This window comes from Dendropsophus ebraccatus, chromosome 10 (genome assembly GCF_027789765.1).
Source record: "Dendropsophus ebraccatus isolate aDenEbr1 chromosome 10, aDenEbr1.pat, whole genome shotgun sequence".
In the NCBI taxonomy this organism is placed as follows: Eukaryota; Metazoa; Chordata; class Amphibia; order Anura; family Hylidae; genus Dendropsophus; species Dendropsophus ebraccatus.
The window spans coordinates 68,217,964-68,229,079 of NC_091463.1; the positions used below are offsets into that span (position 1 = coordinate 68,217,964).

At 45.2% G+C, this 11,116-nt stretch overlaps 1 protein-coding gene and 1 non-coding gene across 3 annotated transcripts; both read left to right on the plus strand.

Annotated features, from left to right (window-relative positions):
- Nucleotides 1–4,752: 4,752 nt before the first annotated feature.
- RBMX (RNA binding motif protein X-linked) lies at nucleotides 4,753–10,790 on the plus strand. Of its 2 annotated transcripts, none has more exons than XM_069943105.1 (9): nucleotides 4,753–4,854; nucleotides 6,203–6,319; nucleotides 6,672–6,778; nucleotides 7,942–8,068; nucleotides 8,672–8,794; nucleotides 9,176–9,299; nucleotides 9,413–9,538; nucleotides 9,622–9,707; nucleotides 10,178–10,790. In XM_069943105.1, the coding sequence occupies exons 2-9, from the start codon at nucleotides 6,211–6,213 to the stop codon at nucleotides 10,483–10,485; spliced, it is 1,110 nt and encodes a 369-aa protein (XP_069799206.1). In that variant the 5' UTR covers nucleotides 4,753–4,854; nucleotides 6,203–6,210; the 3' UTR covers nucleotides 10,486–10,790. The 2 variants fall into 2 exon arrangements, with proteins under 2 accessions (XP_069799206.1, XP_069799205.1); XM_069943104.1 differs by having other exon boundaries at nucleotides 4,760–4,858.
- On the plus strand, nucleotides 6,530–6,605 carry LOC138766716 (small nucleolar RNA SNORD61). Its single transcript, XR_011358755.1, has one exon. It is a non-coding gene; the product is annotated as a small nucleolar RNA SNORD61 (small nucleolar RNA).
- Nucleotides 10,791–11,116: the final 326 nt, after the last annotated feature.

Here is an 11,116-nt window from a genome sequence, read left to right on the forward strand (position 1 = left end):
GTACATGTATATACAGGACCCCCTACTCCATCTATACAGTACATGTATATACAGGACCCCCTACTCCATCCATACATTACATGTATATACAGGGCCCCCTACTCCATCCATACTGTACATGTATATACAGGACCCCCTACTCCATCTATACAGGACATGTATATACAGGACCCCCTACTCCATCTATACAGTACATGTATATACAGGACCCCCTACTCCATCTATACAGGACATGTATATACAGGACCCCCTACTCCATCCATACAGTACATGTATATACAGGACCCCCTACTCCATCTATACAGTACATGTATATACAGGGCCCCCTACTCCATCTATACAGTACATGTATATACAGGGCCCCCTACTCCATCTATACAGTACATGTATATACAGGACCCCCTACTCCATCTATACAGTACATGTATATACAGGACCCCCTACTCCATCTATACAGTACATGTATATACAGGACCCCCTACTCCATCTATACAGTACATGTATATACAGGACCCCCTACTCCATCTATACAGTACATGTATATACAGGACCCCCTACTCCATCTATACAGTACATGTATATACAGGACCCCCTACTCCATCTATACAGTACATGTATATACAGGACCCCCTACTCCATCTATACAGTACATGTATATACAGGACCCCCTACTCCATCTATACAGTACATGTATATACAGGACCCCCTACTCCAACTATACAGGACATGTATATACAGGACCCCCTACTCCATCTATACTGTACATGTATATACAGGACCCCCTACTCCATCTATACAGTACATGTATATACAGGGCCCCCTACTCCATCCATACAGTACATGTATATACAGGACCCTCTACACAATCTATACAGTACATGTATACAGGACCCCCTACTCCATCCATACAGTACATGTATATACAGGGCCCCCTACTCCATCTATACAGTACATGTATATACAGGACCCCCTACTCCATCTATACAGTACATGTATATACAGGGCCCTCTACTCCATCTATACAGTACATGTATATACAGGACCCCCTACTCCATCTATACAGTACATGTATATACAGGGCCCCCTACTCCATCTATACAGTACATGTATACACAGGGGACAACTGTGACTGGTTAACACTGCCACACCAGACCTGACCAATACCGCCATACTGTGACTGGATAACACTGTCATACCAGACCTGACCAATACCGCCATACTGTGACTGGATAACACTGTCATATAAGACCTGACCAATACCGCCATACTGTGAATGGATAACACCGCCACACCAGACCTGACCAATACCGCTATACTGTGCTGGATAACACTGTCATACCAGACCTGACCAATACCGCTATACTGTGACTGGATAACACTGCCATACCAGACCTGACCAATACCGCCATACTGTGCTGGATAACACTGTCATACCAGACCTGACCAATACCGCCATACTGTGACTGGATAACACTGCCATACCAGACCTGACCAATACCGGCAAACTGACTGGGTAACACCGCCACCCCAGACCTGACCAATACCGCCATACTGTGACTGGATAATACCATCATATCAGACCTGACCAATACTGCCATACTGTGACTGGATAACACCGCTATACCAGACCTGACCAATACCACCATACTGTGACTGGATAACACCGCCATACCAGACATGACCAATACCGACACACTGTGACTGAATAACACTGCCATACGGGTAAATACAACCCTGCAGGTATACAGGACACTACAGGTATACAGGACCCCCAAACTTTACACTACAGATATACAGGACCCCAAAACTATATACTACAGGTATACAGGACCTTCACCATATATATACTTCAGGTATACAGGACCTCCACCAACTATATACTACAGGTATACAGGACCCCAAACTATACACTACAGGTATACAGGACCCCAAAACTATACACTACAAGTATACAGGAACTCCACCAACTATATACTACAGGTATATAGGACCCCAAACTATACACTACAGGTATACAGGACCTCAAAACTATACACTACAGGTATACAGGACCTACACTAACTCTATAATACAGGTATACAGCACCTTCACCAACTCTATACTACAAGTATAAAGGACCCAAAATATACTACAGGTATACAGGAACTCCACCAGCTATATACTACAGGTATATAGGACCCCAAACTATACACTACAGGTATACAGGACCTCCACCAACTCTATACTATAGTTATACAGGACCCTCAAACTATTTACTACAGGAATACAGGACCCCCAAACTATATACTATAGGTATACAAGACCTCCAGCAATTATACACTACAGGTATCCAGGACCCTCAAACTATAATCTACAGGTATACAAGACCTCCACCAACTATACATTACAGGTATACAGCACCAACTATATACTACAGGTATACAGGACCCCCGAACTATACAGTACAGGTATACAGGACCTTCACCAACTGTACACTGCAGGTATACAGGACCTCCCTCAACTATACACTACAGGTATACAGCCCCCTCAAAATGCACACTACAGGTATACAGGAACCCCCCCCCCAACTATACACTATAGGTATACAGCCCCCCCAACTATGCACTACAGATATGCGAGACCCCTAAAAACTATACATTGTGGGTATACAGAACCCCTCCAACTATGCACTACAGGTATACACTAATTCCACTGATTAACTCAGATGAAACAATACCTTTAGCTTGGCCTCCTGGGCACCTTAGAACAAATCTAATTAACACACTGACACTTTATACCCGGGCAGCGCCGGGTACATTTTCTAGTATATAATAAGTGTGAATGTCCCCTCAAGGCCCTATTACACAGGCCGATTATCTGCCTAATCAGTTATATGCCTAGGAATTGTTTGTGCAGCCCTGATCACATGATTATTGAGCCGTGTAATAGGTCTAATACGGCCTTTAGGGTATGTTCACACATGTAGATTTGTCCACACACTGATTTGTTGAAATAAGCAGTCATTAAAAAGAACTTTTGATGTATTAGCGAGACATATTAAAAGTTTTGATGGGTCAGGGACTAATGGTGCCTTTACACAGAGAGATTTATCTGACAGATTTGTGAAGCCAAAGCCAGGAACAGACTATAAACAGAGAACAGGTCATAAAGTAAAGACTGAGATTTCTCCTCTTTTCAAATCCATGTCTGGCTTTGGCTTCAAAAATCAGATGAATCTCTCCGTGTAAAGGCACCCTAATTCTTTGGACTGAAACCAATCAGAACGAGTGGGGAGAAGTCCACGCTTAGCTCGCCCACTCTGTGTCATGTGACCTAGAGGGGCTCACAATGCAGGTCTATAGGGACCTCTAGTTGCCCTTAGGCTGGGTTCACACTGCATTTTTGTTTCCATTTAATGCAGGGCCAGTCATGATGGGAGTTGTAGATATGCAACATCTAGAGGGCCCAAGTTTCCCCATCCCTGGTTTAAGGCTTAGTTCCCACTGAGCAAAACTAGCGGAATTGTCCACCGCAGAATGCCGTTAGCCTTCTTCTCATAATGGGAGTCTATGGGAGGTGCGCGCTCCTGCTCTGTCCGCGCTGAAGAATGAACATGTTCATTCTTCAGCGCGGACAAAGCAGGAGCGCGCGCCTCCCATAGACTCCCATTATGAGCGGGAGGCTAACGGCATTCTGCCACGGAATTCCGCTAGTTTTGCTCAGTGTGAACGAAGCATAATGCATGTTAGGAATACTGCAGACTACAACACCGGCCGCTATTTATCGAAATGTGAAATAACAATATTTTCTGTGGAACAACGGCCGCAGTGTATATACTCTGTATACACTACGGCCCGGGATTCCATGCAGCCGCACAGAAAACTCATGTCTATTTTGGGCGACCTCTAGTCAGTGAACAGCGGCCTCAGGAAATAACCTGTGCACACAATGTAAAGTACGGCTCTGGCTGTACTTTACATTGTGTGCTATGGCTAAATAGAGCGCAGGCACACTCAACAGGGCCCTTTTTCCAATTAACATTAAGTAATGTTAACCCGGCCAATACTGCAGTACCGGCCGGGTGAACATCACAGACAGCGGCCGCTGTTTTTACAGTCTATGAACCTGGCTTTAGGCTATGTTCCCACAGAGTATTTTTGCTCAGTATTTTTCATCCAAAACCAGGAGTAAATTCAAAACACACAAAGGCTATGTTCACACACTGTTTAAATTTAATGGCAAATAATTGCTGTTATTTTTATACAACCCATCCACTCCATTTAAATAGTGTGTGACCATAGGCTTTCTGCGTTTTCAATCCACTCCTGTTTTGGTTGAAAAATACTGATATACTGCGTCTTACATACGCATAAATGTGGTTGACCAAGCTTTTCTGTAAGTTTAAACTGAAACAGTGAAAGTGACAAAAAAAAACTGCACTTTCTATGTGCACATTTCCATGCTTTGGTATGAGCAGAAATAAACTATGGCATAAAACCCGCAGCAGATGCGCCAGGTGTGAACACGCCGCAGACAGACAGCTAATGGGATTAGGTAGTTCAGCAATTGTCTGGCGTGATCCACAATCCCATAAGAAGCCTGATGAGCCGTCTCCACCAATCAGACGCGGCCGCCGGCTCCCGCCCCCCAGACGCCACATCCATACTAAAAAGACTGCTGTATAAACCAATCTCGGCGTAGAACACCAGACGATCACGTGACTCCGCTACGTGACCTTCTTCCATTCGCCTCATCGAGCATCCGGGCACTGGAGCCTCGCTTTGAGTTGGTGACGTCACATCTATTTAAACTGCCCACGGTCTTTGTCCCCGGTCATTTTCTCTGACTATCGGCGCGAGGAAGGTTCGTGTAGCGGTAAGTGGCGGGCTGCGGCCTCGTGTGGCGCTGATGCTTTTTGTGGGGTTCGTGCATGGTGTGTACGGTATGGGCTCCTCTCCGTTAATGCGCTGTCGCCTAGCTGTGCGCGGCATGAGCTTGCAGGAGTGGGCGGCCATTTTGTGACGGAGCCTGGTGACCATTTTGGCGCCGCTGCTTCGTCGTGCGGGGCCCTCGGTAGTTGTATAAGCATAGTGTAGCGTTATTACTGTGTGCTGCGGGGAGGTCGCCTCGCCGCCGTTGTGCAGGGCCTGCTCCCGCCCCCCGCCCGGGTAGCTGTGGGCTTCGGCGCCGCCATCTTGCGGGAGGGTGTAGACCTCTAGGCGGTGCGGCCTGCTCCCTGCCAGGGACTGTAGGGCGGCGCTGTAATCTCCGGTGCGGATCTTGATGGATGGTAATGCAGGATTAGTGTAACACCTCGGCCTGAGACAAGACGCTGCCTGCGGCCCTATGGCGGGTACAGCCACCTGGGGGATCCCAGTCCGAGCTGCCCCTCCCCACACACGTGGTGTTGCCAGTAGCAACCAGATGTCGGTTTTTTTTTTCTTTTTGTAGCCATACATGACAACAGGAGAATTTCTTTCTCGATTCATGCTGGTTGTGTTGTCAGGGTCACTGCTCCAGGAAGATGGCTGCCAACACATGGCAGTGCACGATCTCCATGGGGGGTGGGGATGCTGCTGGTCACTTATGATTAGCTTACACCTCACAAAAGCCTGTTACCTGCTGCAGCCACGCACGCGTCCATTGTCTGCATTAGGGCATGTACTAGGGCAGTGTGTAGTGGTGGTCTATGAGTGAGACACTTTAGTTTGTTAATGTTTGGCTATAGGGATGGGTCTGCACTGCATGGTATCTCCATCATAAGCTCTTCATGTTGTATGTGAGGGTGCCTGTGTTTTCTGGGAGGGGGGCTAAGTGATGCCCTGTGGGTATTGGATACATTTGAAGGGGTACTCTGGGCCGGGGTTATTTTTAGGGTATGGTTGGGCAAGGGGTGGAAATAGAGGCCGCCGGTCACTTACCTCCCCGGTTCCATCGCCGGGTCACAGATAACTCCGTCCTGTGGGACTCTGCTACAACCGCTGGATGGCTGAGCTACCTTAAGATGTTATGTCTCAAGCCGCAGCTCAGACCAGGAAGCGGCCGCCGGGCAGAAAAACGGGGGGCGTGATCTGGGACCTGGTGCTGGAACCGGAGAGGCAAGTGACCGGCAGCCTCTATTTCTACCCCTTACCCTAAAACTAACCCCAGCCTGGAGTACCCCTTTAATTTAGGGTTCAATGTCTGTAGGAGTTGTTAACTGACTTGTATGATTTTATTTTAGGTAAGAAAATGTTTGAGGCAGATCGCCCCGGTAAACTCTTCATCGGTGGTCTGAACACAGAGACCACGGAGAAGGCGCTGGAGACCATATTTGGGAAATATGGTCGTATTGCTGAAGGTTAGTGCTCTTTAAATGTGGTTATTAAAGGGGAACTATCAGCAGGTTAGACTAATCTAACCTGCAGCTATGTCCCTATTGCGCAGGAGACGCTGAGGAGGAAGGTATGTCTCTTATCTTCCTCCTTGGCGTCTCCTGGGTAATAGGGACAAAGCAGTAGGTTAGATTTGTCTAACCTGCTGATAGTTCCCCTTTAAAGTGAATGAGATTGCTCTGATGAATATTTGGCGTTGATCATGTTCTGAGCTGATAAAGCCTCCTTTGTCCTCTAAGAAGTTCTGAGCTTCTCAAAGAGTTATGAATGATCCAGTGGTTTCCCGAAGTATGTGTTAAAGATCTTTTTCTCCCACAGTTCTGCTGATGAAAGATCGGGAAACAAACAAGTCCAGAGGTTTTGCGTTTGTTACTTTTGAGAGTCCTGCAGATGCCAAGGATGCAGCCAGGGAGCTGAATGGAAAGGTAAGTCAACTGCTTGTACTGAAAAGTCCAAACTATAGTGTCTGAATAATTGTGATATATCTGGGGCATTCTTTATGTACATGAGCTGATCGGTGCGGGGATCCTGGTGGTGTGGTCCTTTCTTTGTAACGCTGCCCGGTTCCTTAGCTTGGCGCTGCTCTCTTGCTGTGCACAGGCCCGGCTCTATCCCCTTTGTGACCTGGCTTCATTAGAATATTACTGATTCTTTAGGGGCAAATTATTTCAGGCTATGAGATGTCACAAACAGGTGATAGTTCTGGCACTACAAAGAAAAAAAAGTGAAAATGGTAATACTTTATTCCATAACAAAGTTTAAGTTGTGCTGCTAGATACCACCGACGTGTTTCGTGTGCATGCGGGCCTAGGCCTGGAGTTGTGCACGGTGTATGTACAGTATTTCCACTGATATATTTAGCCAATGGCAACATTCAAACTGGGACAAATTATACTATGTGGAATACTATAGAAATACAGCTGTCTGGATTCTTATCCTGGCATCTGTGGCAAGCTCAGGGAGGCTGTGGCCATATAAATAGCTGTTTATGTATGGCAAACAGCTTAGCAGTAACCTCACTGTAGTCTGTTGGAGCATGTACCAGGTCAATCTTTCCCCACCTAAAGAAGTCCGGTGGGTGGTAAAAATCAATATAGGCGGGGGGGGGGGGGGGGGGTAAATTGAAAAGGCAAATATACTTAACACTTCCAGAGCCCGTGCTGCCATCCACATCACAAAGCCCCTGGACCCTGCTGGCTGTCATCTTTTCCCTTGTTCTGTGTATGTCACGACCCAGGATCTGTTACTGAAGAGCAGGATTGACCCCGCTCAGCCAGTCTGTGACTGCAGCAGCGTCCCACCCCAGTCACTAACTGGTTGAGCGAGCCATCTGTCAGCCAGGTTGTGATGTAGCAGGCTGGGAGCTCAGACACCCGGCAGGGTCCAGGAGCGGATCATGGCTCTGTGTAGGGACAGGTGACTATGTCCTTTATTTATTTTTTTTCACCCGCCTCCCTGTAATTTTTACTGATTTTTCTCTGTAATGTATATAGCCAGAATTGTAAAGTTCTGTGGAATCTGGTGGTCTTACTGCAGATGTCTGTGCTTTGAGCATATGTGCTGACTAATGTTCCACTTCCACTTTCAGGCTTTGGATGGAAAGCCAATCAAGGTTGAACAAGCAATTAAGCCATCTTTTGGCCCAGACAGTAGGAGAGGACCACCTCCACCAAAAAGCAGAGGCCCACCCAGAGGTCTTAGAGGATCAAGAGGAGGTAAATTAAGATCTTAATTTATGCCATGTGCTTCTACCTCCGCCACATAAGATGAGCATATGTTAAGACGCAGCCAGTTGACGTAAAATGTATGCTAGGGCGAGATCTGTTCAAGCCTATACTACATCAGACTCTTTAGTACAGTTTTGGGTGCAGTCTTACTCCACTAAACCAAATAAGGTAATTATAGAGCTTAAAGCGAAAGCTTTAACATGACCCACGGATAGATTAGCTGAATCGCTCTGATGGGTGCCTTCAATCTGTAAGTCAGCAGTCTGCACAAAACATTGGGTCCCCAGCATGCTCAAACTGTAAATGGGTTTGTGTTCATCTGTTAAGTTTAAAGTCAGAATAGGTGTTTTACATTAAAATGATTGACACTTTGTGGTGTTTTAGCGTGGAATTATTACTTTCTGTAAAGAATAACTGCATTAAGACTCTTGAAAGCTAGCACCTTAACTGGTTTATAGAACTTGTTTAAACACTAGTACACTATAGGCATCTGGACTAGGCCTTGGTTTGTTGAGCTTGATGTATGGCCTACTGAATGTTGCTGAAAGTTTCAAAATGGCAAGTCTATATGCAGATTTTTTGTCTTTTAAGGTGGCTCATCAAGAGGGCAAATGCCTCTAAAAAGAGGACCCCCACCCAGAAGCGGAGGAGGTCCACCACCTAAGAGATCAGCACCATCTGGACCTGTTCGCAGTAGTGGCATGGGTGGTAGAGGTGAGGTTTTTTTTTTTTTTTGCTTCCTTTACGCTAGTATTTGAAGTACTTGTCCTAGAGACATTTCACACTTGCATAATGTTAGGTGGAGCAAGAAGAAATGCTTGGCTGAATGTTCCACGTTACCCCAGCTCACTGTGACCCCAGTCTCTGCAACAGTCGGCCTTCATAGGCTTAAAATAGAGGCACTGCTAAAGCAGGATGTAATAGGTGATAAGAGCTGGGAAGTGATGCACAAGCTCTTCTCTTAGCTGTATCTAGTTGCTGGGGGTCTCGCCTAGTCCCTAGGTGATTAAAACATTTGACATTTCTACCTATTTACTTAAAATCTTTTCGTTACTTTCTTTTGTGTAATGTTGACAAAACTTGTGTTCTTTGCAGCTCCACTCTCACGTGAAAGGGATGGATATGGAGGACCTCCTCGCAGAGAATCAATGCCATCTCGTAGAGATGTATATATGTCACCCAGAGATGATGGCTACAGTGGGAAGGACAGATACGACAGGTAAGGTCCAGCAGTTTGTTTGATACAGCGTTCATATTTAAATATGGATCTAGTGTAGCATTGGCCTTCATTGAACTTGACTAGACTGTTAAGGTGCCATATATTTTTTTCAGTTACTCTGGCAGAGACTATGGAAGCTCCAGGGACTCCAGAGATTATGCACCACCTCCAAGAGACTATGCTTATCGTGACTATGGCCACTCTAGTTCCCGAGACGATTATGGCTCCAGAGGCTATGGGTATGTTCTCGTATAGCTTTCATATTCAGTTTTTCTAATTGTATAAAGCAGGTAAAATAAAAATCCTATTACTTTTCTTTTAGTGACCGTGATGGATACGGTGGTCGTGATAGAGACTATTCTGATCATCCTAGCAGCAGTTCATACAGGGACTCGTATGAGCCTTACGGTAAGGTGCCATTCTACAAATTGCTCTGTCTTTCAGGCTACATATTTGCCCCATGCTGAAGATAAAACTAAAACAACAGAAAGAAATGCTAGTCTATTTTGGGTCACAGACAAATTACACTCCCATACGTGGAATGCTAATATGCTCTACAGCAAGATAAAAAAAAAAAAAAAAATCCCAGTGAAGCAAACAACTCCATGGATATCATGTGGCAGAATCTGCAATCTAAGCTGCTGCTCTGGAGATCAGTACCCAAATGAGATGAGTTTAAGTGTGCCTATACTATTATATTCAACCTTTCGTAGCTTATATTTTCAGTCAATTCCATTCAATAGAATTTCCTGAACAAGGCAGAAAATGCCAAACAAATCTACTAAATACAAGCAAACGTAAATAAGCTGCAAATATCAAATTGCAATGTGATATGTAACTGATAGTATTGCCCTATTACCTGACCATTGACCCTGCAGGTAACTCACGTAGTGCCCCACCTGCAAGAGGGCCCCCTCCATCATATGGTGGAAGCAGCCGCTATGATGATTACAGCAGCAACCGTGATGGCTATGGAGGCAGAGACAGTTACTCAAGCAGCAGAAATGATCTCTACTCAAGTGGAAGTGACCGTGTTGGCAGACAGGAACGTGGCTTACCACCATCAATGGATAGAGGCTACCCTCCTCCACGTGATTCATACAGCAGCTCAAGTCGGGGTGTCCCCCGTGGTGGTGGCAGAGGAGGAAGCAGATCTGATAGAGGAGGTGGCAGAAGCAGATACTAAAGTTAAAAACCCATAAAACATGGACCAAAGACATTTTATTGAATGACAATGCGGCATATGCTCTGCCTCTACCACCAGCGGACTACTGTGAAGGAGTTTGTTCTGGTTTTTTTTAATTTATCTTTACTTTTTTTACCTGTAAGTTTTTTTTTCCCTCCTCCCGTGAATCTTCTGTTCATTTGAGGAAGTTGAAATGCTTAAACTTCATATTTTGTTAGCCTTTCTCTGAAATGTACAATGTGTAGTGTAAGTTGTGTATTTAGTGTTGTAAATTTTCCAAAAAGTAAAGTTTCAGTGAAACGCCACATCTCAGCTTCATTCATAATTTCCCCATAAATGATCACAACACACCAGTTGCAATGGAAACTCCAGAATACGAAATAATGCAGCTTGTCTATATAGTTGTGAGTATGCTGCTAATACAACAAGCCCAAATCTCCAAACGTATATCAAAAGGGTATATAAAGGATCATAAGTTTAAACGCCCTAAACCTGGATAATTCATACCCAGCTTGTCAACAATTGTCAAACAAAATGGACTCCTTGCACACCCATTCTAATGAATTTGACACACGGTTAACAAATAGTCCGTTCATTCAAAGAAGCTTCCAAACCATATGTACTTTTATTG

What these genes read in the sequence shown, in the direction of transcription:
- RBMX (XM_069943105.1), top strand. Translation starts at nt 6,211, where the DNA reads ATGTTTGAGGCAGATCGCCCCGGTAAACTCTTCATCGGTGGTCTGAAC. An exon ending in TCTTAGAGGATCAAGAGGAG is followed by an intron (nt 8,069 to 8,671) that starts GTAAATTAAGAT and finishes TTGTCTTTTAAG; the next exon opens with GTGGCTCATCAAGAGGGCAA. An exon ending in GGGAAGGACAGATACGACAG is followed by an intron (nt 9,300 to 9,412) that starts GTAAGGTCCAGC and finishes TATTTTTTTCAG; the next exon opens with TTACTCTGGCAGAGACTATG.